The 27,209-nt window shown below is 53.6% G+C and overlaps 1 protein-coding gene across 3 annotated transcripts in view; it reads right to left on the bottom strand.

Moving 5' to 3' along the window:
• SSBP3 (single stranded DNA binding protein 3) overlaps positions 1-27,209 on the bottom strand; it is a 53,314-nt gene that overhangs the window by 13,664 nt on the left and 12,441 nt on the right. For all 3 annotated transcript variants that reach the window (XM_080622476.1, XM_080622478.1, XM_080622477.1), the window contains exon 5: positions 3,921-4,010. In XM_080622476.1, the coding sequence (XP_080478602.1) occupies positions 3,921-4,010 (90 nt within the window). The remainder of the gene's footprint in view (positions 1-3,920; positions 4,011-27,209) is intronic.

Here is a 27,209-nt window from a genome sequence, read left to right as displayed (position 1 = left end):
GGGCAAGGCAGGGCAAGGCAAAGCAAGGCAAGGCAAGGCAGGCCAAAGCAAGGCAAGGCAAGGCAAGGCAAGCAGGGCAAGGCAAGGCAAGCAAGGCAAGGCAGGCCAAGTTCCCCCGCAGACAGCGAAAGGCAACCGTGGGCAGGAGCTCTGCCTCGCCTGCAGCTGGGGCTCCCAACTGCAGAAGCCTGGTTTTAAGGAATATGTTTAACACAAGCTCTTCAGGAAACAAACCCGTGTCAGCCGGAGCCAAGAACAGTCACCTCCATCTGGCTGGAGCACCCGAGAGAAAGTTGACTGCAAATCCCACCATATGCTCCAGACGCTCGGTACAAAAGCCTCGGGCATCCTCCTCAACTTCCAGAAAAAAGAACTTTCTCCAATGCTTGCTTTTCCTTTCCTCCAGCTCCTCAGCCACCTTCCTCCAAACCCTGCCTGGTGCATGGTTGATACCGGGTTCTGCCCTGGGATTTTGGGAAGGGCAGCCCGGTTTTGTGGCTCAATAGGTAACTGGTTGACCACACTTGGTGGTCACCTACGTCTGACGTATCCCAAATGAGGGATGGGAAATCCCACCGAGACATCAGGGCAGCCGAGCAGGGGGAAAATGGTGGCATCCAAAGGGGGAGCAGGACAACATGGACCCCTTCGTATCGCTCCTGGCTTTCCCATCCTCACCCCTATGGGGAACCTTACCCAAAGGGATGTGCTGCGGGATGCAGGGAGGAGAGGCGGGAAGGGCAGGGGATGTCGGGGGGCTCCGGAGCCCCCCATCCTCCCTGGCTCCCGAGGTCTCTCTGCATTAGGGGGCAGTGTGGGAACACGGAGCAGGCGGTGCTTTGTTTTGGTGCATCTCTCCGAGCTGCTGATGCATAGCTAACGCAGCGCCGACATTGATTTATGGTCAACTTTCCATTTCATCAGCGCGCGGGGTACAGGGCAGCACAGGGAGTTTGCACTGGGGAGAGGAGGCACAGCCACGGCTGCTGGCTGCCCCCCTGCCATGTATTTAGTGTTAAGGAGGTGCGGTATGAATTGTTTTCTGTTTCCAATTTTCCTTCCTACATTTCCCTGGCACCCTCCTTTTGAGGGATCTGCACCCCGGCATCCATCCAGCTTTCACAACAAAAGCAGGAATGCCTCCGATGACCTTTCGGAGGATGAGCAGAGGGTTTGTTTGCTCATCTCAATGGGACAAAGAGAGAGATTTCAATGCAAGCATCTACCCACGCCGGCCATCAACCCAGCCACCTTTTGTCCGGAGCACAGCCCAATGCCGTGCTGCTGGCTGGCACCACACAATGCCCCCGCAACCCAAGGGTGCCCAGGGCCTCTCCTTTCCTACCACTCTGGGGAGGCTTTGGGGCATTGCAGGCTGCATTTCCCTTGGCCCCCAGCCTGAAGGTCACTGCTGAGCCCCAGCATGGTGAAAGGACTCTCCCTGCAAGACGCAGCCTGGACTCCTCCTCTCCTCGCCCTTTCCCAATGTGTTACTTCCCTAAGCTCACTCCCATGGGTTTCTGGACCACCAGCTCCCAGGAATGGTCCATATCAATTCTCCCTTTGCTAAACAGCAGCGCTGTGTGGTACTGGGGGGGGGTGTTCATGCACCCCCAGGCTGGCAGTGCAGGGCTCCTGCAATCTCAGCTTCGCTCATGACTCCCCTTCTCAGCTCCCATATGAAGCCCCACCATGCCAGGACAGTGACAGGCTCTCTAAACCCTGTCAAAACCAGTCTGCCCATGCTTGCCCCCCCCCCCCAGGGATATCCCTTGCAAGCCTCTAGTGCTTGCAGTATGGTGAGGAAGAACAAGGTTCTGAAACCCCCTGAGCCTTCTCCATCCTCCAGTCTCCTAGCACCAGCTGAGGTGGTACCACCAGGAACCTCACTTCCTCCCAGTGCTGGCACACCAAGGGCTGGGGAGAAATTCTTTGCATCCCCTGTGACCTTTCTGGTTTTGCCCTCTTATGTTCAGCACTTTAGCTTCCTACAGAGATAGGAAATCACTCCCAGGCTGTGACCAGCTCCCTGCTGAGCCTGCAGCCCACCTCTGCATGAGCTGGTGTCCAGCATCTCCTGAAGCTGGAACGAGCTCCAGCACCTGCAACAAATCAGACAGGCTTTCATGGAGGCCATGTTCAGACTGTGTTAAGAGGTGGGATTTTGCTTCTCCCCTCCATCTCCAGAGCTGGGAGGAGAAACCAGATGTCGGAACGCTTTCAGGAAAGGCAGGCTCTTGAGATGTCACATGCGAGCCATATGCATCAGCACCCATTCTCTCTCCCCTCCTGCAGCTCCAGGGATGGGCAGCATCTCCACACAAGGCACCTGCACTGGTGCCACTGGGTTTTCAGGTCACAGAATCATTGAATAGTTAGGGCTGGAAAGGACCTTAAGATCATCTAGTTCCAACCCCTTAAGAAAGCAGGGCTGCTTCTGAACCTCCCTTCCCCAGAGGCTCCTGGTCCAGCTCCACAAGATGCAGGGAGCTAGAATCATCTGTTTGCTCCTGAATAGGACCCTCAGTGCAACACCACTATGTGAGTGAGGGCAGACAGGAAAGCACAGGGGACAGCTTGGAGGCTGTCAACGTGAAGAGTCGAGACAGGAGCATGAGCATGCACAGCACGCCTGGGGAGATGCGACTCCTCTTCCTCACCTTCCCCTCCTGGGAAAGCCAACCCCTACTCTTGAAGCCTTGCCCTAACTTGGTGCCAGCTCTGCATCCCTCGCAGCTCCGTGTGAAGCAGGAGCCCCAGAGGACACTCAGCTCCACCACAGGGCGAGATCAGGGCTCCTGGAGACACATTTGTTGGAAGCAGCAGCTTGGCACTCGAATTGCTGGCAGCGGCAGTGACCTGTGAGATAGCATCTCTGCTGCTGGCTTCACCCCGCGCTGCTACAAGCTTCGCCTGTTTTAGGGTTCCCGATCAATATCGGATATTCTCACTTTGTCAGAAGCATGCTCAGGAAATGGGATCTCTCTAAAAGAAACCCCAGGCCCTCCTTCCCCTTTCCCATACACACGCAAGCGGCAGTATCGGGCTCAGATATCGCCACAATAAATCACAAGCGCCTTATCGAGCCCGCCTGTCTACTGCCGGAGAAGTTCTCCCATGCACAAATCACAAGCCCAGATAAAAACCACCCCCACCATCTTGCCAAAACAAATATTCCTTTCAACCCTCATCCCGTTCGTTACACGAACAAGTGTCTCTTCCTCAAGGAGGAAGATTTGAATGCACCAAGAACTGACGCCACTGCAAAGAGATTGCGGAGCAACCCACAAAAAACTCCATAGTTCACGTCTGAAAACTCCTTCCCTATGTGCTTGTCGAGATCCTTTCCATCAGCATCACTCCAAACACATGTTACCCCCGCCTCGGTCAGAGCTCGGCGCAGAAGGAAGGAGTGAGGGGATTTGGGGGACTTTGCTAGGTATTCGCTTACAAGGTGCCTCCACGGCATGCGGGAATTTGGCTGGAGCCTGCAGCCACAGCCAGGGTTTGTTAATGCTCCCAGTGATTGCATTTGGAAAGAATCAAGCGGTTAACCAGAGGAGGGGGAAGAAGTTTCAGGGATCAAAATCCAGAATGTTTTCAATTATGCACGTCTGTTAGGGCCGGAGAACAAACACAGCCCCAACCCAAACACAAACCAAGCAGCTCTGGAGAAAAAACACTGGTTGTAAATACACAGTAACCTCTTCGAGCACGGAAGAGATTCGCTTTAAGGCCACAAAGAGTAGAAAGCAAACGTGGAAGGGCAGCGGGACACGAGTTATTCCTACACAGGTCAGCATGCTGCTTCCCTAGCATCCCCTTGGGATAAAAACACAGGCACAACAGCGCTGACACCCAGAGCGTAAGCAAACACGTGCGTGGTGTGGAGGGGAGCATCGGGAGGAGCGGGAGCCTACCTGGAAGAAGCCGGGTGGGATGGGGCCCCCGGGCATCCCGTCGTTCGGGGGAATGTTTCCAAGCACGGGACTCGGGGCGGCTGCTGCGCTCTGCAGGGAACAAAACCAGGACAAACACGGTGGGATGAGTCGGGAGTTAAGGGGAGAAACACATCTAGAAGGCTGTCTCTTCTGCCACATCCCAATGAGTCACTTCGCTTGCTACCTCCAGCGCCCCAAGCATCGCTGCCCATGCCCTGAGCATCTTCCCTCCATGGAGAAGCAAGCAGAGGGGCACCGGCCTCTGCGATTCGCCCATGGAGAAGATGTCTGCACAAAACCTGGTGATAATTCCAGGGCTTATTTATTCCTTTACCCAGGCATTTAGCTTCATTAATCCACCAAGGAGCCTCATCCTCCGTGTCAAGCTGTTTGCAAGCTTTTCGAGTACTTCTCTTACTCGCACAGGCTTGCTGGTTCGGTTCTGTCCTCTGAAAAAAGATGCTTCCCTGACCTCAGCAGCATGCCAAGGTCCTATTATGGATTTCCAAATTCACTGCACCCCATCTGTGGGGTCACATTCCCCTCGTGTCACCCCAGGATGAGCAACCAGAGAGGCTCCAGCTCTGAAAAGGAGGGATGGGGAAGGACACGAGGTACCAGGACACCCTGCTCAGCATCTCTATTTGTCTGTGCTTCCTTGCTGTGCTGTGGAGATGGAGGCACTGGGAAAGCACTGGAATGATGAGAAGCTCCTACCCAGAAGGAGAATGTAAGAAAAAGATCTTTTCTTAAAGACCTCTGCTCGCAACACATCCCTGTTGGAGTTCAGAGCAGTACCTGTGCTGCTGAAGCGCTCTGGTTTAACCATCACCATTACTCAGGGCAGTTACAAGGGAGGCTCCGTGATAGTAATTGGGTTTGGATCACTGAGCTACACCCTCCATGACTTTTACGACGGACTTACCCACCTAAAACCACATGGCAGGGCCGAGGGAAAGCGTCCACCGTAAAAGAAATTGGGAGAAGAATTTTCCACTGAGGAAATCCCATCAACAGATGGGGTACACGTGAGCCTGCTCAGGCTTGGTCCTACCCTGAAGCTTGGAGCATCCTGTCCCCACCAAACCCTGCGTCCTGACAGCAGCTGAGCCAGCCCCAGCCCCTCACCACATCCGATGCGGTGACAACCACAAGACTTGGGCAGGCCGGATAATGAAGGATTGTTATTAAGGACTAAGGCTTGCCAACGTGGGACCCCACGTTTGGTTGGGAATCTCACTATTCCAGAACAGAAAGCCTTGTAGAGGGCAAGCATCAGCCCCTGTGTCTTCCCAGGGGCCATCACTTGTCCCCCCTCCATCACGCTCTCCGGCAGCAGCCGACATGCAGGATGTGGGATGAAGGCCAGGATCACGCCGGATGAGCTGTCCCTTCTCCCACCCCAGCACGTCAGAGCTGCAAGTGCCAGAGATGACAGCACAGGCTGGCTCCCCAAAAAGAGACCCTCTTTGTGAAATAACCGGGGTCCTCCTGCAGCTACAGGGTCCCGAGCCCCCCCCCAGCATAACCCACACCACACTCCCCCCCATGTTCCTGAAGCAGGCATCCCAAGCAGCCTTCCCCACATCCCCAGCAAAGGTCAGATCTGAGTGTTTTTACGGTTAATAAAGAAAAGTCCTGGCAGGAAAAATAAGCCTGCCCATTCCAGGCTCTTTTTATACATCAGACGGCAGCAAAAATAGACGGGAGAGGGAGTGAACCCAGTTCTCCTCCTCCCTCCATCCCCCCAAGTGGGTCAGCTATAAAAGTAAAACCAAATCTTAATCCAAGGCCATGAACATATTGCAGTTTCTCTGCAAAGCAGATGACGGTTCTTAATGCAAAAATACATAAGACCGAGCCCCAAACTGCTGTGAGCCCATTTGGAATTTCCTTTATTAAACCCTCTATCACGCAAAACGCTTCTCTCCCAAGGCGGCGAGCGCCGCAATAAAGCTGCCAAGGTGATATTTTATGGTTCCAAGAGATTTCCAGCACACCATAATCCTTTGCTGGGGGAATCTCCCAAGGCAAAATGGATCCCCAAGCGGGGAGGAGCGAAGACGGATGTGGATTTGGGGGATCCAAGGGGAGAACACGCTGCCTTCCGCCACACGGAGCGGAGGGAAGGAGGGCAAAGAACATCTTGAAGCAAAGGCCCATTCTCCCACCAAACCAGAGTGCTTTTCCGTGTTAAAACACCCCGAAACCTCACCTATGCCTTCATGGTGCAAACGGGGATCCGAAGCTCCTCGCACATGTGGTGCTTGGCAGAACTCGGTCATTAAAAGCCCACAAGTGCCCTGAGCACGCTGCAGGATGGGAGCCAGCCTGGCCAGCCCTTGATGAATGATTTACGAGGCTGAGAAGTGACATTTTACTTCTCTTTTATTCCCTTCCCCAGCCCGGCCGCTAAGGTAAACACCAAGGCACCTTTAGCCCTGCCGAAGCAATGGGAGCGCAGCCGCGGCTGGAGCGGCTCCGCAAATCCCTTGGGATGAGCCAGAAAAGAAAGGAAAAGGGGGAAAAAAGGCAATGGGAATACATTTCCCAATCCCTAAGGGTGAGCACCCTAACCCCAGGGGCTTTCCAGCTCTCATTTCCAAAAACCAGGGCTTTTTTTCCTTCCCAGCTGGCTTATTTTGACCATTCTGGCTCAGAAACTCTTCTTAGGGACTTTGGAGATTTCAGCTGGAATTTGACTGCCAAGCCCCTACCCAAAAACCCCAAACCTCCCCTGCACAAGCAAAGGTGGAGATGCCCCGGAAGCTGGCAGGAGATGGGGAGCACAAGGCACAGTGTAGGAGCATGAAGCCCGTCTGTGCTCCATGTCCATGCTGGCGCATCCAGCAAACACATCCAGCCACCAAGGTCCCCATTGGCACATAACAGGGATTTCCTTCCAAATTTTCCACATTTCCTTCCACCAAAGCACTGCCAGAGAGGAGCAAGGATAGCTCAGGCACAGCCAGCATGCCGGCTCGCTTGCCTTTTATTAGATGGTAGATTTGCTCCATGCTGGAAATAAATATATATGTGCTCCTGGAGCGCACATCTACAGCTACAGACACACACATACATATATATATATTCATTTTTCCCTACATATGTTGGCTTTTCCCCCCTTTTTTGGTGGAAGCCAGCGGAGCGGTGACAATCTGGATCCCCGCGTTTCACTTCCAAACCAAAGCTCTCAGTTAACACACCGGCTCGGTACGCCAGCAGATGCCGTCTAAGCCTTTAAATCGCGCACTAATTGCACTAATTGAGCTAACAGTCTCTGTTTCGTCTCCCTACCCTGAGTCAACCAGCATCTTCTGGTACTGCTGTAGAGATCCAAGCTGTTGACTGTAGTGTTATTTTGTCAGCCATTAAACGATTCATCAGAGTCATTAATTGATTTATTACCGCTGCCTGCGCGTATAGCTTTGCAAATAAAGAAGGATGGAGGTCAGGAGGCAATGGGAAGCGGACAAAACAGCACAGCCAGGAGCTGGGCACTTGAATTATCAGTAGCAGATTTGCTCACGCAGGACCTCTGGCACCAGGTTATGGGGGGGGGGGGAAACAGGGACAAAATAAAAAGGAAATATGTGCTGTTTGGCTGCACCGCAAAACCAGTTAGCTTTTTCAGCTAAGATCTATGTAGGATGTAAAAGGGCTATTAAAACCATCTTGTTTTCTTAACCTAATCCTTAGGAAGAGAGCGGGTTATTTCCCTGTATTAACTGTGTTTAAGAGTGGCAGGGAAGCGGCACTGGTGCGGCTGCACCGAGCAACTCCCCAGTCCCTGGAGCATCCTGAGTGCTCCAGCAGCATCTCGGTGTGACCCAGATGTGCTTTCCCAAGGCTGGCTGTGCCAGAGCACCCCTCGGCTCATCCCACGGCCCCGGGAGGAGCTGTGGGCCGGAGCTGTTGTTTATTTACCCTCTTCACTGCAGGATTTAGGTCTCTGTGAGGGTTTGCTCAGAGCAGGGTGCGGCGAGCAGCTTCCTGCCCCCCGCCCTGCGGCACGCTCGACCCGAGAGGAGCTGTGAGGCACCACCGAGGTGCAGAGGGTTTCGGGGGCTGAACGGAAAAGCCGCAGCCGGCAGCGCAGAGGTGATGGGTTGAGATCATAGACTCATAGAACGGTTTGGGTGGGAAAGGACCCTAAGATCATCCAGTTCTAGCCCCTCTGCCATGGCAGGCATCACCAGGCAGTGTGTCACTGCCCCCAGCGCCAGGGTAGCCCTGGTAATAAAAGGCAGCACTCAAGAAGGGAAAGTCTGGGGAGCTGGGGAGCTTTTTGGATGCGCTGTTTGCATGGCAGGATTCTTCCTTCTCATTCAGGGAGTGCGGCGATAGGACAAGGAATAATGGGTTTAAACTGAAACAGGGGAAGTTCAATCGGGATATAAGGAAGAAGTTCTTTACCGAGAGGGTGGTGAGGCACTGGAATGGGCTGCCCAAGGAAGTTGTGAATGCTCCATCCTTAGCAGTGCTCAAGGCCAAGTTGGACAGAGACTTGCATGACACGGTCTGGTGTGAGGCATCCCTGCCCATGGCAGAGAGGTCGGAACTGGATGATCTTAAGGTCCTTTCCAACCCAAGCCATTCTACGATCCCCACTGCTGGACATGCCTGAGCCACCTCCAAGAGCATCTCAAAAGTGGGCTAAGGCGCTGCACCCCGTCCTGCAAGGCTCCCAGTGTCACAGCAAGACAACATCCTGCGTGGTGGCCCAAGCCAGCCTGCCACCCACCCCAACACACCACGCTTCACCAACACAAGTGATGGTTTCTATTGACTGTGAAAAACAGGATCCCATCGGTGGTATTTGCTGTTGTTAAGCACAAGCTGGTGCCCCCACCGCACGCTGCGGGCGAGCAGCTTAGGGTGGCACAGGCAGTGGTGCAGCTCACCTCAGCATCACCAAACACTTTGTCTTAATAAAGATAACCTCCAAACAGTGGTGCAAGGCACCAGCAGGCAGCGGAGAGGATGCCCCCTTCACGACCCAGCCTCCATCAACCCAGCAGCGAGATAGGGAGAGCAGAAATATCTTCACAGCACAGACCTAAAACCAAACTAAGGAGGGCTGGGTATTCGGTTTGCTGGCTCACACCTCGCAGCCACAACAGGAGCAGCACAAGGCACTCGAGGGCAGCTGCCTTCGGGATGCTCAGGACACGCAGGTGATCTGGTCTCTATCTGCCTCCCTTTGATTTCATTTCTTGTGCCTAGAGCACAAGCTTTGGAGCCTAAGGAAGAAATCAGCGTGCGGGGTCAGGACTTAAGCAGGCTGCGTAAACAGGTAATGCGGAATTTAATTGGACTCTGGTTAAGCCTTTTCATCTCGTTAAAGCTGCCTTCATCTTACAGAGCCAGGTTTTCAATTTAATAACAGAACCCTCCCACACCTCGCCGTAACCCGATTAATGCTGGGGAGGACAGCACGCCAACCGCTTCCTCTGGACCGAGCCCTCAGATGCTCTCCTGCATCAGTCCCCGGGCCGGTGACAGCATCTGTGTTGCATCAATGTGCATGATAAGAAGTAAAACACCAGCCCGCTGCAGCTGATGAGGGTGATTTCCAGCCCACGTGCCAGTGCTCACGGTGCTTGCAAAGCTTCTCAGGGTGCTTTTGGGGCACATGGGAGACCATCCAGTGCTGAGCCACTTGGCTGGATGCTCCAGGAGACAAAACAAACCGGTTTTGGTGTATTTTAGGGTAAGAGGAGGTGAAAGGAGACCAGGCCGAAGCTTTGCTTGTTGGCAAGAGGAAGAGATAAATAAGAAAACAGATTGTTGTAGCAGTATCACCACAGCACCCAAACAGCATCACCGTGCTCCCCTGGGACACCAAGCTGTGCGTACAAGTTCAGCTTAATCATACCTCTATGCCAGCACAAGCTGCCTGTGCTCCTTTTAAATACATCACCTGCAAGCTGCCCAGCACACAAAGCACCAGCGTACACCCCGGCCATGAACAGCCACGCTTCTTCCCCCCTCCTTTAAGAAGAAAGAAACAAGCCCCAGCCCTGCATCTTTCCTGAGCTCAGAACCAGAAAGGCACAACAGTTGAATGGCGTTTCAAGCTAATACGGGGCTTTTTCCCCCCTCCTTGTAAAGGATAATCTGAGACAGCAGCTCCGTCCTCCACAGAACAATAGGATTTTAATCTCTTAAGTCGGCGTCCCCCTTATCCCCGGGAAGGAAACCCCCTTCAGTCATTTACAAGTTTGTAAATAAGGCTCTTGGTAGCATCTCGCGGACATCTGCTCCGCCAGCCCGCCAGCGTTCCTGCTAACATTTACAAACATCCTTCCACAAACACCCAGCGCTCTGCTGAGCTGGCTTTCTCTAAATATATCCCAAGGAAATAACTTGGCAGAGCTGCAAACATTTCACAGCAACCGAATTAAAGGGGGGGGGGATAAAGCATGGGAGGTGTAAACCAGACTAAATGCAATTAGGCTCGGTTTTGCACACGCGTGTGGATGGAGAGGGTTTACAAAGGGAAACTCCTGGGAAGTCAAGCCAGGCCTGGTGGCAGTGTTTCCCCTCACTTAGGAGGGGCTTTGCAGAGGAGCTCCAGTGCTTTGGGTACACAGATGCACCCCATCGCTGGTATTTAGGGATGCTTTGTGATGGGCATCCCTGAGTCCCCCCATCCCCAGCTTGGAGCGATGGTGAAGCCAAAGGTCCCGGCTCTCCCAGTGTTGGCACATTCCCCAGCACAAGACCCATGTGCAGCCTACACCTTAAGACCAGTGTACAAACCCTCCTCACTTCCTAGCAGCTCAAATGGATCTCGTGCAATTAGCAGCCTGGAGAATGCTGTAAATACACAGGTATTAATTACTATCAAGTCTCCTCTAATAAGTCCTGCAACAGACAGGCCAGGCTCTTTTCCAGCAATCAATACCACCCATTTCAGGGCCCACCTGCCAAAAAAGTTATATAAAATAATTAGATAAAATTTTCATTAGATAATGCAATTGCTTAGGACTATTAATCTACTGCTCATCTACCAGCGCAGGATACTCTGCTCCACCAAGGGCCACCGCTGCAGTGCACCTCCTCACACCAACAACGTGCGTTTTCTCCTGCCCTGCACACTTGGTGCTTCCCCCTGGATTTGCTCCTGATGTACCCACAAAATTAGCTTACAAATGAAAGTCAGAGGTTTTAAAACTATTATTATTTCCTAAACCAAAAGGGAAATAGCCCCAGCAAGCAAAGCTGCCAGGAGAGGTAATTTGTTGGAGTTTTCTCCAACAAAAGTTGTGATAGTTAAAGCAGATGGGAATTTACTCCCCATGATAGCCCTCGCTTTGTGCTGCTGCTGTTGAGGTATAATTAAGTGGGGTTGCATGGTGGGATGCTCGTCGGCATGTGCATTGCCTCACCCTCCATCCTCGCCTTAACCATCACAGCTGAAATCAAATCCTCTCCTTTACCGGCCTGTGAAAAGCTGAGATTAAGGAAAAATACTGCTTCCCTCTCAAGAAACTAAAGGAATAATTTGGTGATGGGGAGCAAGGCAGCCGGACTTCTGCTTCCCAGTGCCTGTGCACATCACCGCTCCCCTGCCTTCTGCCTTCTTCCAGGTTGAAACTGCCAAGTGAATTTTGGAAGGGGTTAGAAGAAAAACTAGATTTAAATAGGTAATCTAATTTAAGAGAAAAAAGTATATAATCCACACCTTTGGACAAATGCTGTGCTGCTGCACCATGTGCATTCGGAAAGCCATAGTTTTAATGTGTCCGAAGGATTTACTAACAACTAACGAGGATACTGCCTATCCCCTCCGCTAGCCAGCACACCACAAAACACCCCAAAGGCATCCAGTGCCCAGCAGTGATTTCCACATTGAAGATGGGCACAGATTGGAAATATTATGGGGTTCCATTTATTTTTGCCACCTCGCGTTTCAGCTCCCTCGTCTCATTGGTTGCTGCTTGGTATCAAAAAGAATACAAAATAAACTGCGAGTGATGAGAGCCAGTGATGCCCAGAACCCTCATCCAGATCCAGGCAAAGGGGTGAGATCCCCTCCTCCCAGTGCCTGCCTTTGCAGTACAGCGGGAAACACTGTGACCTCCCCGGAAAACATTCATTTCCATTGTTTGGGCAGCGGGATGCTGTGGGATGGAGCACAGACACCCGGCACTTCCCACCCCCGGTCCAGCCAGAGGAGACCAGGATCCGGCTCTGCCCTGCGGGAAAACATCCCAGTTTTCTCCATCCTCTCCCGCCGCAGGGAAAAGAGAGGAGGGAATTAATGCAAATACTCCCATTCTTGTCATGCACTTGAATGCCAAAATATCCCATTTGCTTAAGCCTATTTTACTGCTAGCAGCTGCCCCAGTATTATTCCCCGACACCAAAGGCAAAGGGCAAAAGAAGTTGGTCCGGAGCAGGTGAACGCCATCTGCCTGTCCCTGACAAGATGCTGATGGCCACCATCTTCGTGTAATAACACAAAGCCCGTTTGAAGCACTGCTGTAACCTTCTGCAGGCGTTCAGACGGGTTTTGAAGAGCCAGCCGAGCACCCGTCCCCGCTCGCAGTGGCCCCTGATGGATTTGCCTGCTGATCTGTGAAGTTTTCCCACACCGAGCCTTTAAAAACCAAATAAATAATCAAATCCCCGTCTCTAACAAAGCAGCAGGTTAACAACCGCAACAAAAAATCACTGTTTTTAACAAAGTGGCTGTGCTGATGTTTGAAGGTGCTTCGCCGCATCTTCTCCGCACAGTATCTTCTATTAAATATGCCAGTGGAGGGATGGAAATGCCTTAAATTGAGGCGGAGGTGGCAGCTGACTTAAACAAAGGCTGTGACTTGCTGCGTGGGTACAAAGTCCAGCACCTCGCACAAACCCTGTTGAGGCAGATGGGGAGGAAGGCAGTGGACTTTGCTCAGGAGCAGCCGGCACCGCTGTGGCCAGGCCAAGGCCATGCTATCAGAGCCCTAAATTAACCTGGACGGATGGAACTGCTATTTTAAGGACTGCTGTATTCAGTAGCAATGATGGCTTTTGTCCTCCCCATCCCTCAAACAGCACCCATCCTATAGGACACATCCTATACCACCCACCATCCTGGGAGCACTGCCATGATAAGCCCACCAGGTTTCTGCACCCTTGATGCTTCCCAGGAAGCAAATATGGGCTTGGAAGTCCTTTGTGAGGCTGCGGTTGTGCTCCAAGAGCTAACCCAGCCTTTCATGAGCCTTTGCTGGGACAGCAACATCAGTGTGCCATGAGGAAAGCCTTTGGCAAACCCCATTCCCAAGCAAGATGGGTTTTGCAACACAGTGATGCCTCAGTGGTGTGCATGGAAAAAAGCCATCGTGCCTCAGCATCATTCCTACAATTTCCAAGGGGATGTTTTAAAACTGGTAAAAATATTCTGCCCTCCATGCATGTACATGGAAATGCTGCCTAAGAAAGCAGCTGCAAAGCATCCTGCACCCCAGCATCCATGCAGTGTTGTGCTGTGGGGCGATGGAGCTGCACCCTGCATCCTGTGTTTGCATCCTGCATCCATCGTGCTTTACTGCCTAGATATGAAGCTGCAGAGCATCCTGCACCCCTGCATCCCGCAGCAGCAGTGCCAGCCCTCCCCGAGCCCTGGACAGCCATGGATAAGGTCACGACGTGTGCAACATCCCGAGTCCCACATCCCTGGGGAGCAGGTTTGACCGCGCAGCGTGGCGCGGCACCGAGCACACTGACGCTCTCTCCGGGCAAGCTTAAAGCTTGAGCAAACAGCTCAGGCTGGACACGCGTCAAGCCCATGGAGGATGCAACACGTGGGTGCGAGGCGGCGGCAGGAGGAAAATCCCAGCTTTCCTCATCACCAGCTGGCACAGGATCCCACCACCGCTCTGACCCGGCAGCACAGAGACCGGGACACAGCTCCAGGGGCACCAAAGCGGTGCTGGCTGTCCCCAGCAATCATCCCTGCGCATCTGCCAGGGGTCACAGACGAGGGGTTTTGGGGACGTGGAGATTGCAGCAACTTTCCCCTCCTCTCTGCCCATATAATCCTCCAGGCTAATCCCTTCCAGCCATATGGAGCCCTCATATCCCAAACCTGCCCCCTGGGAAGCACCCGTTGCCACCCCTCTGCACCCCGTATCCCTTTGGGAGCAGCACTTTGGACCTCAAGAGCAGTGCATGGGTGGGAAAAGAGCACAAGTCCCTCCTTAGCCCCCAGGAGATGCTCCCAACTGCTGCACACACACCGTTTCTCATGAAAATCCACACTAAAGCACTCTGTAAAGCCAGGTAAGCGCAGCCCCCATGTCTGCTCCTTCCTCCCTTTTTCAACATCAGGGTTTATTGCAGTTATTGGTGGGTGCTGCCCCCCAAAAATACTGTTTCCCAGCTCTGGTAATTGCTCGAGGCATTTGGAAATTAATAGAGCAGCAAGAGCAAAGGACAGGAGGAGTAAATCTGACGTAAGCCAGCCTGTAATTCAGTGCTATTCCCGAGAACTGGTGCCTTGCTCCACAGACAAAAAAAAGGCAGGGGCTAAGCTAGCTTGGAGGGGGAGCAGATCCTCCCTGGTAGGCTGGAATTTTTGGGGAGGAGGAGGGTGAATGGGAAGAGTTTCATTTCCAGAGCATTTTAACCATTTCAGCATGTTTTGGAGGAGAAGAGGTGTGGATCCGTGGGACGGGAGGGAATTCACTGCATCACCTCGCCTCCAGCCCTGCTCTTCCTCACCTACCCCTATCTGGGATAGGAAACACCACTCCAAAGTGGCCCCACATTCTGTTTACCTTAATGGCAGCTCTCCATATTGCTTCATCAGTCCGGCCAGAGCTGAGCTGTGGGGCTTCCCTGTGGAAAAGTCCCTTTGGAGCTGTGTAACTGGCAGAGCCCACGTCAGGGGTGGATTTCGGATGGAAAACGTGGGGTTTGATTAATTCAGCCACTCTTTCTTCGCTGCGTGTTCACATTGCGGTTTGGCTGGATGAAACCCCGAGCTGTGTTACCCTTAAAGCTTACAACACGTGAACTATTTCACTCCTAAGAGCACCTCTCCCTGTCAAAATCAGGCGGTTAATACAAAACCCCCCATTTATGAACTGGGAGCTTTTTGAAGCCGGCTCTGGAGGGACCCTATAAAACCAGCAGGCAACCTCCCTCCCCCTGACCCTGCAATAAACTAGCACGGGAGGCAGAGAAACTTCAAGTCTTGAGAGCAAGGAGGGAAAAAGGAGAATTAGCCTCAGGCTTTCAGACAGCAAAGGGGGAAGGGAGCGATGTGAGAGCACTGAGCATCACTGCAAGGTCTTGTTTGGACTGGCAGCACTGGTGATAGAGCGGGTGAGCAGGACGGGAGGGATGCATGGGGATGATGAGCAGAGGGAGGGGATGGGCACGGGGGTCATGGCAGTGAGCTGCTGATGGAAACTTCCTGATGGCCTTTTTCTCTTTCTCCTTTTACATCCAACATCTGACATCCGTAAGTGGCTCCTCCATTCCCCTCTCACAACACCCCCATACCAGCCCAGGCACATCACTGGTGGGTCTGTACCAGTGGCATGGACCTGACAGCACCCTCCTCTCCATGGGGACATGCTCATGGGGACCCATTCCTACAGCAAACCCTCCCCATTCCCCAAAGCTGAGCATCCCACAGCCTCCCGGCTCTGATGCCTGCTGCTCCCTGGGAGCAAAACACCCCCAAAACCCACAGGGAGCCACAGGCAGACCCAGCTTCTCCTGGGAAAACTCTTCCTGACCATGGCATGGAAGCAACATTAGGGACGAGGGGCCTTTGTGTAGGCAGCACCCTGCTAAGCCGCACAAAGCTGGGAGGGGGCTGTTCTCAAAGGCTCCTGGTGCAGGGAAGGGCCCCCTTCCATCTTCCCCCCTCCCCGGGCACCGGCTTTGGCTTTTGTATGGTCTTGGCCGGATTCGTTAACTCCCCTCCCGGAGCTGGGGCCTCCTCCGCCTGCAATCCCTGCGGATTTTACCTCCGGGCAAGAGCAAGGGGGGAAAGGAGAAGGGGGGGCAGCCCAGAGCCATAAAAGAGCCTAGTAAAAACAACAGACTGCGGTTGGGGGATAGATCCGCGATGGCTTTAAAAAAGCACACCGCTGAGGAGAGTGTGATGGCTCTGCCAAGAGGAAAGAAGTGTCTTCCCACTTGCAAACAAGAGTTAATTATAGACGAGAAAAGGCCCAGGAAAGTGTTAAAACCATCTGTGCCATGAGGAAGAGGCTGGGGCCGGGCGGGCGAAGGCAGCAGCGCTGACAGATGCTGTGTACAGGCAGCCTGGACCCATCCCTCCATGCTGGGCTGTGCCGTGCCGTGCCTCCCTTGCGGTGCCATGCTCCCACCCTGCCGTCCTTGTCCTGCCATCATTCCAAGCCAGTGGTGTCAACAAGCCACAGTGCTGCTTTAGTGGTTTAGTGTGAGGTGTCCCTGCCCATGGCAGGCAGTTGGAACTGGATGATCTTCAGGTCCTTCCCAACCCTAACTATTCTATGATTCTATAAGGTCCTACACACCCCCAGCGGGACCCCAAAACAGCTGCACTCCCGCAGGGATGCACAAACAGGAAGATTCAGCACACAAAGTCATCACCAACCCCAAAAAGTGCCCTGGGATGCATGGAAGAGACATCCCTGGGATGCACGGAAGAGACATCCCTGAGATGCACAGCACAGCCTCACCAGGAGAATTGTCCTAAATACCTCTCACAGAAGCATCACACTGGTAGCTCCCAAGGCACAGACCTCTTTGTACCCGTTCTGACCCCAAACCCTAGGGTAAAGAGCCCTGTGCGATGACGCCAAGCACCCTGCATTGCCCCTGCCATCTCCCGGACAGGGCTGAGGATGGACGTGCCGCTCACCATGGGAAGGATGGGGAGCAGGGGAGGCCAGAGAGCAGCCTGCACCGCGCCGCCTGACCCCGCAGCCGGATCCCAACCGCTTCACAAATATTTACCTAGCTGCTTTTTAAACAAACCCCAAACGCCGCAGGGTTTAAAGTCCACGTCCCAAACAGCTCCTGTCTTGCTCTTGCTTGTCCTCAGGTCCCCAGCCGCCTGCCCAGGGAGTCTCCACGCTCCTGACCCCCTGATTCTAAAGACAGTGGAGGCAGGCAGGCAGGCTCCTGCCTGGTCAGGCAGCCGGGCCGGCAGCACCACTTCTGCCTCTGATTTTATTAGGGACATTCAGGCTGGATGATGCCTGAACACGCAACTGGTGCCTTTCAGAGGAGACCTCATGCTGATGAGCTTGCATATAGATTCACCGCAGAAAATAATTAGCCGTAATTAAGGGCTTCTGGCTTATGGCTCCAGCAATTGTTTAAACAGCAGAGCCCCGCTCAAATGAAGTTCAGGACTCGCCAGTAAGTATTTCTTCACTGGGATACAGTTTAGTTTCAAACTCCTGCCTGGGCTGCTCAGATTGGGGTTGGAGATGCTTCTCCCGTGAGGAGGTATAGGAGCTGCATGGCCCTGATCCCAAAATCCTTCCCTTTTGGAGCAAAAACCTGTTGGGGTAAGAGAAAGGAAGGAAGAACAGTAGGAAAAAAAAGCTGGGAACTGGAGGAGTGTGGATGAAGAGCAAGAAGGTGCTGCCGGCAGGTAGCTCCATGGCCTGACATGGGCACCAATGCCTGTTGCATGGAAGGACAAGCTGGCATTTTGGCTCAGGGAGATGGAGGCGCAGTCTGAAGCTCTTCCACGTAGCATCTACCCACTGTGCCAGCCCCTGTCCCACCTGCAGCGCTCCCTCCCTATGGACAACATATGGCACGTCTCACCTCATTAGAGACATAACTAGCAGAAATAATAAGCAAGTCCTAACACAGTATCTAAACTAATGCACTAGAACAAGCTCTGCAGAACCGAGGTTTTCTGGTGTCCTCCCAAAACCCTGCTCCCAAAGCCAGCCACGGTCCTGCAGCATGCTCCTGCTTGACAACACCAGCCTGGGTGACATCAAGCAGGCAAAGCAGAGTTAAAGGTGAAGATTAATGTCCATGTCAAGGCAGCTCCTAAAAGGCCTCACTTGGTTAAGCAGCCTTGAGATTTTGGCCATCAAAGGCAATGCTGACAACGTGGCCGTATGCTGCCCTGGTGCACTCAGGGGTCATCTACACAACTGTGATCTCCGGAGCAAGGAGCTGACAAGAGGGAGTCCCAGGCTGCTGGGGAAGGATGCAGGAACCATGCATGGGTAGAAACCTGCAGGTAGCTCCATAATACATGCATTGAAAGTTTACTTTTTAGTTAACACCAGCCCTCTTTCAATGCTGGAGAAGAGGGAACCCATCAGTGTCCTGCTGTCCACCACAAGGCACCATGCTGTGATGCTGTCCCACCATGCTGGACCAGGTCAAGGACAAGAGAAGAGGAGCCCATTTGACCGCCTGCATAGGAGCTCTGTCCCAGCATGGTGGGAACGTCGTATGGGGATGCTGGCCCTCGGCCTGGGTAGCTCCTCCTCTCCAATGCAAGTCCTGCAGCCACCTCAGGGCCACAGAGTATGGAAAGCGCAGCCGATCCTGCAAATCAGTATTTCTGCTGTTTTCTTTGAGGAAAAGGGATGTTTTCCCCTGTGGCTGCTTCTTCCAGCAGAAATAACCTCAGGAAGTGGCAGGAGCAAAACTGCCACCCGAAAGGGCATCTTCACATGTTTGGTGCCTCCCCAGAGGGACAAGCTGGGAGCACCACTGGCTCCTGCCAACTGCAGGGCTTTTCCAAGCATGATCTAGGAGCACCGTGGGAAACACGCATGGAAAATGGCCATATCATAAACCAACTCAACTTTATGACCTGAACATTTTAAGATGTAGCAGGAGCCTTTGTACTGTGGCCATAACTGCAATATATCAGTTAGCCATCGCTTCCACCAAGATCTAGAGCTCTAGATTTCGCAGCACACGCTGACTTAAAGACCCATATCAAATACATTATGATACCACTGCTTCCCGTTACCCACACTGATGATTCAATTAATTTAAAAACAGCAGTGAAATGTAATTTCACCATTAACCCTGCAATGCCCAGGAACCATCAGCTGGGAAGACAGCAGCTGCCTTGCCCAGGTTTGGGTGGACCAGGAGAGCGAAGGAATGAAAGAAGAGGAAAATATGGATGTGAGTGGATAAACAGGGTAAGGCAGGATCTTTCCTAAGCCCTTTGCAGTGGTAGAAAGTGTAGGAAAGTTCGCAGGAGAGATGGGACAGGGAGCAAATGGTGCCTGCAAAGGGCTTTACTCAAAGCAGGCTCTTGGGGGAAAGGCTCACCCTCCTCCTTCTACCTCCTTGGCTCGAATCCACATGGTCCCGCAGAACTCTAAAGACAAACACGAAGCAGAGCACAGAACACGCTGTGCTCCAGAAGGGTAACCCTGGAGCCTGCCTGGGTCTTGCCTCGGATCCATCAGTAGGGCCAAGGGTTAACAGGAACCGTCAAATGAAGCGCAAACGCCATAAAGGCAAGCTGTTCTTTCAGGGGGGTAAAAGGTTGCCCTTCAGAGACCTGCAGTGATGGGCTGCACGTAGGCTCGGGCCTCGGGTCAAGCAGAGCTCACCCATGGCTTCAGGACGCAGCCCAGCTCACTGCTGAGGAGCAGCACAGAAGGGACACGGCTGCCTGACGAGCTTCCCTCGCCGACACGTGCCCGGAGAAGAATAGTTATCCCAAGCAGAGCTCTCCCATCTGCTTTTGTTTTCCAGTCTTCAGTCCCGGGCTCCACTAAAGCCCCTGAAGTCACCGGGCATCTGTTCTCCTCCACCCATCGCAATCTGCCAGCCACCGCCGCTCTGACAGCCATCCATCACGCTGTAATACGCTGACCACGAGACCCAGTGGGACATCATTTTCAAGTCAAATGCAGCAGTTAGCATAAAATAAAGCATCGCCCTGGTTTGGGTTGGGTTCGTTGGGGTTTTTTTTCCCCCTGACAATCCCGCAGCTGCAGCTAGGGACTCAGTATGCAACAAAAGTGAGGGGAGGGGGGGAAAGAGGCACAGGAAAAATGGCAATTCTACTCTTCTGAGTCATAACAATTATGACGTTGTGATAAGAAACATTTTCTATGAATTTTTAAGTACCAGTAATCCTGTTTTGCAATTGTCCCCCGGGAACAAGGCGACAGATTGAATGGGGCTGACAGTTATTTCCATCCTGACAACGCGGCTCCGACGCACCGTCTCCTCCCTCCTTCCCTCCAAACTTCCCAGCCTGGTGTTCAGCCCATCGCTCCCGATCCAGTTTACGTGGGGCAAGCAAAGCGGAGCTGGCTGAGGCACCAGGGAGGACATCCTCAATAACCCTGTGGAAACCACCCCACAGCCCCCAAACCCCAAGCATGCAGTTGTGCATGCGCCCATAAAGCAGAATTGTCCTCCAACAGCATGCAGGGGGAGGAAATACACTCAATAGCATCCCTTTTCCCTGCACAAACAGCTATCCCCTTGAGAAACCTTCAGCTGTGAGCTATCAGGCAAGTGGAGCATCTTGGTCCAGCCATAGCAAACAGCCTTGTGGGTCCCAGGAAGATGGGGATCAGCAAGGAAGAGCATCACTCACCAGTTCAGTATTTGAGACTCCTAAATTTCCATCACCACCCTAACTAAACACCTGCAGATTCATTTCACCGATGCTGAAACAGCTGCAGAAGGTGGCAGGGAAACGCACCTTTGTGTTGAAGTCTTTTAGACTGGGAACAAAACTAGTTCCTTTTACCTCTTTTGTAAAATGAGCACTGTCATCAGAATCAGTGCCGAGGAGCGAGTTTGTTTTGCAGAGGATCAAATAAATAATGGATGATGAAGGAAAGCTGCCACAGCGAGACTGCTCAAGAGACGCTCTACTCAAGGCAGCCTCCCCCGATATCCTTGTTCTTACAGCTCCTCATGCCAGCACCAGTTCCAACCCCAACAATGAGCCCAAACCTGGGTACCAAGGGGTGCACCAGCCTAAGTGACACGCTCCAGGGCATGGGAGCCTTATGGCCCTTGTCTTTGGCAGCCCATACATACGATGGGGATGTGTTTTAATTGCTGCTGAGCAAGGAGAGAGATGTGGGATGCACTCCTGCAAACTCGGGGCATTGCACGGCTCCTGGGGCATGAGCAGCCCGGCAAAGAGCAGCATTCCCAAAGGGAAGCCTAGCTCACTGTCCTCCAGCGCCAGCCATCCCTATCCACCAGACTGTCAGGAAGTCCCAATCCTCTCAATAATATGTTAAAAAATAAGAGGTAAACCCCAAGTTTCTCCTTCCCTGTGAGCAGCCACCCCATGCCTCTCCCACCTCCACTCTGGGACCACTCTATGCCACCATCCCAGCACCCTACATGAGCAGGGGCAATGCCCTGTGAGGGCAGCTTGGGCCTTCAGGAGCTATATAGCCAGAAGACACTAAACCCAGCCCGTCAATTTAGATGCAAATTCATTTAAGATGCAATAGAGGGCTTACAAAAGAAGGTGCCTTCGATGCTGCTTGCTTCTGCTAAGGCTGCGGTGGCTCCCAAGGGTGCTGAATGGGTGAGCTTGAGGGATGTGTGCTGGGATGCAGCGGCTTTCACCTCTGGACCAGTCCTTGCCTGAAACCTGGCTCAATTGAGACCAGAAGCCTGAAAGCTGTGCGAGCTGCTGCCATGGGAGCACTGCAAGCACAGAAGCATGCCCACCACCGCTGCCTCTTCCACACCTCTTCCCAGCAAGTCCTTGGTTCTATTCCACCGAGACTGGCGCCCTTTGTTTCCAGCTTTGCTTCCCTCCCTTGAGCCTGGGCAGCCTTCCTCCTTCTCCTCCTCCTCCCCATCCCCACCCCGGCAGCCCCAGGGTCAGGCTGCAGCCCTGCAGGTCCCCAGGGCAGCTTCTCAGACAGCATAACCGCTCCTGCACAAAGTTAGCCCTATTGCTGGGGCCAATTGCAGGGGTGCCTTTAACCAACTCACAGATAAAGCCTCCTGCTCCGAGACGCCAAGCAAAAAGCAGCCGGACGGCAGGGAAAGGGAAAGAAAAACCCAATGCAACCCCCCCACGGAGGCTGCAAAGTCACCGCACAGGCGCACGGGGTGATTATTTATAGCCTTTCCCTCTGCAAAAGCCAAAAATAATTGTTCCAGCCCAATTACTGGATTTCGGAGCGCTCGGCTCAGGGGTAGCCACTGAAGCGCCTTGAGCCGCCTGCAATGGGTTTGCGTGGTGAGGTTTTGGTAATGGGGGGGGGTACAGGGGTGAGATGCTGCTAGAAGATTCTCCTGTGTCTGACAGAGCCAATGCCAGCCGGCTCCGAGGTGGATCTGCCAATGCTGAGCCCATCAGCGATGCTGGCAGCACCTCTGGGAGGAGGTATTTAAGGAGGGGAAAAGTTGCTGCACAACAGCAAATTCAGGTGGAGAGAGGAGTGAGAACATGGGAGAGAAACAACCCTGCAGGCACCAAGGTCAGGGGAGAAGGAGAGGAGGAGGTGCTCCAGGCGCTGGAGCAGAGATTCCCCTGCAGCCTGTGATGAGGCAGGCTGTGCCCCTGCAGCCCATGGAGGTCCACGGTGGAGCACGTATCTACCTGCAGCACGGGGAGGATGCCGTGTCAGCAGAGGAGGCTGTGATCCCACGGGATGCCCACGGTGGAGCAGTCTGTTCCCAAAGGCTGCACCCATGGAAGGGACCCATGCTGGAGCAGTTCGTGAAGAGCCGCAGCCTGTGGGAAGGGCTCATGCTGGAGAAGTGCATGGAGGGACTGCCTGCTGTGGGAAGGACTCATGCTGGAGCAGGGAAGAGTGAGGAGTCCTCCCCTGAGGAGCAAGGAGCGGCAGAGACAACGTGGGATGAACTGACCACAACCCCTGTTCCTCATCCCCCTGTGCTGCTGGGGGAAGGAGGCAGGGAATTCAGGAGTAAAGCCTGGGAAGATGGGAGGAAGATTTGGGTTTATTTCTCATTATCCTGCTCTGATCTGAGTGCTAATAAATCAAATTAATCTCTCCCCCCGTCGAGTCTGGTTTGCCCATGATGGTAATTGTGAGTGATCTCCCTGTCCTTATCTCAACCCACGAGCCTTTCATTGTATTCTCCCTCCCCTGTCCAGCTGAGGATGGGCGGATAGAGCAGCTTTGGTGTCCAGGCAGGCTGAACCCACCACATGCAATTAGCACCCAGGGAGATGGGATGGCCAATGGCAGCAGGCACCTCGAGAGAGATGGCAAGCCAGGTTTTGGTGAGGAGGACGTGTCTCACGTATCTAACCTCCATGGGGTTGAGCTGGGGCTCCAAAAGGCTCCCCAGTGAAGTGCTGGGCTCTGAGGAGGTTTCACTGCAGGTTGTGCTAACCCCAGGAGCCCCATGAAGGTCTGACCATGCACACCAGCTGGGAACATGCATGGGGAAACACTGAGTTGGGTTCCTTCCACTGTCCTGAAGCCCAGCAAGACCTAAAGCCTCCTGCAGCCTCCTGCTCAGACACCTTCCCAGCCAGTTCAGCCCTCCCTCAGCTTCCCATTCCCCTCTGGTTCTGTTTGGAGAGAGCATTTCCTTCTCCCTTGGCTCAACACTCCCACACCTTCCTCCTCTCCCACAGGCGAGGAAGAGCAACCGCGTTTTGCATGGGAAGAGGGGGAAGCACCAGGCTCCCACTCCGAGTCTCCTACCTCTGCACTCCTTCCCTAACATAAAAGAACATAATACATACACACAGCAAACACACTGGTGGTGGAGAGAAGCAAAAGGGAATTCAAGGCTGCTCAACTGCTGCAGTTGCAGCCAAAACTGATCTCCCAGGTTGGGTTCCCACATTGTCATAGGATCCCAGACTGGTTTGGGTTAAAGACCTTAAAGCTCATCCAGTCCAACCCCTGCCACGGGCAGGGACACCTTCCACTAGAGCAGCTTGCTCCAAGCCCCTGTGTCCAACCTGGCCTTGAACACTGCCAGGGATGGGGCAGCCACAGCTTCTCTGGGCACCCTGTGCCAGCGCCTCAGCACCCTCACAGGGAAGAACTTTGGGGGATGTTTTGTCTCTTGACAAGCCCATCAAACATCCACAGCCCCCAGCATGGCTGCAAGGACAGGCATCAACCACTGCTGCCTTCAGAGGGCGTAAGCCCAGGCTCCCTCTGCATCTCACAAACACATCTGCTGGCTTGACTCATTGGGAGGTCTCAGAAACCTCCAGTTTTGTGACACGCAGGTAAAGCAGAAGGACTTCTGAAGGCCTCTTCCAATCCAAACTATTCCATGAAACCCAGCTGCTCTGATTGCCCCAGCCAAAGAGTCAGCAGAAGCCCGGATGCGGAGGAACCTGCACGGAAGCCCAGAGGTGATCCCACCGCAATCCCAAGTAAACACTTGTCTTTCTGTTTGGAGATAGCCTCAGTTTTTTCCTTCCTGGGGAGAAAGTTTTCCTCTGATATCTCCTTTGGAAGGTACAGATGTGCCATTCTGAGCTGCTTTCATGTCAGCGATCACCTGGGGTCCCCATGAGATGCACCCTACACAGCAGAACACCCATCTGCCAGCACGTGCTTATAACTCAGGCAGCCAGCGAAGCTGCAAACACCTAAACAACCACCCCAAAACATGCCCATTCCCTTCCACATGACTCATCCCACCCCATGCCCACCTTCATCCCAGGAATGACCTGCAGGCCTCTTCCTCCCAGGTGTCTATGGGACACCTCCGACTGGGGCTCAAGGACTGGATGCTCTATGAGGACCACCGAGCCCGCAGCTGGGAGGAAAACAGAGCGGGGGGACCCCACCGAGCCTTGTATCCCCCCTCCTTCCCTGCGAGGCTGCGCCGGCTCCATCCGCTCCCGCGATCCAAGCGGAGCAGATGGCACGCGCAACACTTTCGGCTCCGCTTTCCAGCCGCCATCGCAGAGCAGCTTCTCAGCAGGGCGGAGGCGGGGGGGGAGACGGCTTTTTTTTCCCTATTTTCCCTTGGAATTCTGATTTTCTTCACAAAAACCCCCATGTATAATCCTGACATCCAGGAGCCCCGTGTTCTGCCGAAGGACAGTGCGTGCCGGCTGGTGGGCAGTGTGTCTGTGCCTAGGGAACAGGCGGACCGCCTGAAATCCCCGTCAACAGGGGCAAATCCTGGAAAGGCTCACAAAGCAGAGATGGGGGGGGAAAAAAGGGATGAAGTGATCAAAAAAAGGCTTTCTAGGGATTCTGCTGGCTCGCATGGATTTGCTCTCTTTTCACGGCTCATCCACTGCTTACTGAGGGGCAGCTTCTGCCTCTGCCACCCCAGAAGGGCAGGCAGGGGGTGTGGAGAAGCATGCTCTGAGCAGAGGAGATCCAGAGGGAAGCTAAGCCATGTTCCAGCTCTCCTAGGACATCAGTCCTCCTGTCTCTACCAGCTAAGATGGAGCAAGGGAGATGCTGTCCCACCTGGGGTACCCACCCGCTTGGGTACCAGATCCGCCTGGGTCCGATGCCACAGTGCTCTCATCCTACACCGATGGCTCAATCCAGGTTTTTTGCTTCCCGGTGGAAGCCAACACCTACAGTGAGGCTGGGAAACCATAAATCTGGGCATCGCAGACACCAGATTGCTTTCAGCAGCCACGCTCTGCACAGAGCTCGGCGATAAGTAACAAAAAGTCTGCGCTTTGCACCGCTGATTTCTTGTCTGGGGATGCATAAAACCTGGGAGATGACAGATCGGCACCTCGATCCAAGAGCATCCCCGCGCTGGCTCTGCCGGAGAGGCGGATAAACAAAGGCAGCTCTTCCCAGCGTCCACAGGCAGCTGCCACCGTGCAATGGAGGGAGGGGGGAGAAAAACAAAAGAGGTCTGCACCGCCGGGATCTGTGGGAATGGGATGCGCCCGGCGCGATCCCGGCCCTTTTATGCTGTTGGTACCCACAAGGAGATGGGCCATAGCTCCTTGGTCACCTTTGCCACATGCCCAAACCACTCATCATTGAACAGGGAGGAGGAAACCATCCCAGTTTTGGGCACAGAGTGGATCAGCCATCCCAGCGAAGAGCTCAGTGATGGTTCGGACCAGGCTGCACTGGGTGCTGCTGGGTGCAAGAGGTGCCCATCTGAATCCCATATGGGACTGCACAGGCAGAAGAGTCCGAGCGCCTGTCTGATGGTACCTAGAGATATTGTGAGGTCAAATAACTGGTAGGAAGGTTTTCTGATGTGGTTTCTTAATTCGGGTGGCCCCATCACTGGCAAGGACCGGTGGGCGCTCACCAACGCTTGGTCATGACAGCAAGGGAAAAGGGAATGTGCTGGGAAACACCGAGTTGAGGATGTTTACAAGAGGAAAACAAGAGTTGAAGGCCATGGCTGCGGCACTGAAACACGCAAGTCTTGGTCCATCTGTATGTGGGTACACGCTGGTTGTGTTCGTTTGGCTTCGTGAGCTCAGAACAGCCTAAAGCAGCTGGAATAACACTGCCCTCCTTCCCCAAAACACCGGTTGGACCCCTGCACCTCATCTCCACCAGCTTTCCAATCACTGCTGCCCTGTTTGTGCCACATCAGTTTGTTGCTTGAGAGCCCTACTGCTGGGCTTCACCTCGCAAGAGCTGCACAGACCCCAAAATTAGGGGTTTGGAAGTGCCAACAAGAGCACCTCTAGCTCCTGGGTGTGAAATCCTATGAAACATGGATTGTTTCATCAGGCTACCAGGGCAAATCCCTCGGAAAGAGGGAAAACAAGGCAGGAAACCACCTTTGTCACCCCAAAGTTGAACAACCACCACTCAGGCTGCGGGGAAGCCTGCTCCCCATTCCCAAGCACCATCTCCCAGGGCCCACCAGCACCCAGGGAGGGGACCAGTGAAAGGACGGTGGCACCGGCCCCCCCGGGGCTTAGCCAAGGAATGCTGGGGGCAGCGCTGGGAGGGGAGAGCAGCCGCGGTGGCGGCGGCGCTGGGAAGGGAACCAGCTGGAGAGCCGCAGCCTCATGAAATAATGAAATGCCAAACCAACCCCTGCATCTTCCACAGTCTCTCAGGTCACCTACCAGATTAGGAGGCCTGTTGCTAAGGCAACCATATCTTGCAAGTGCTAGCTGAACTTCCCCATCGTTTTTAACCCTTTCGGGAGCAAAAAAAGAAGGGGGGGAAAATAAAGAGGGGAAAAGGAGAAGAAATGCATGGAAAATACATATAAAATAAAAGGGTGACGCCGATGGTGCAGCCCATGGGAGGCTGGCGGAGGCAAAGGGGGGGTGGCTGGGCAAGGGAAATAAAAGAAGAGGCGCTCCAGCAGCCACCTCCCGCTCTGGCTCCTTTCCAGGAGGCTAATAAAATTATTCAGCAT

Source organism: Psittacula echo (assembly GCF_963264785.1).
Source record: "Psittacula echo genome assembly, chromosome: 7".
Classification (NCBI taxonomy): Eukaryota; Metazoa; Chordata; class Aves; order Psittaciformes; family Psittacidae; genus Psittacula; species Psittacula echo.
This window is presented reverse-complemented; position numbering and strand designations above follow the sequence as displayed.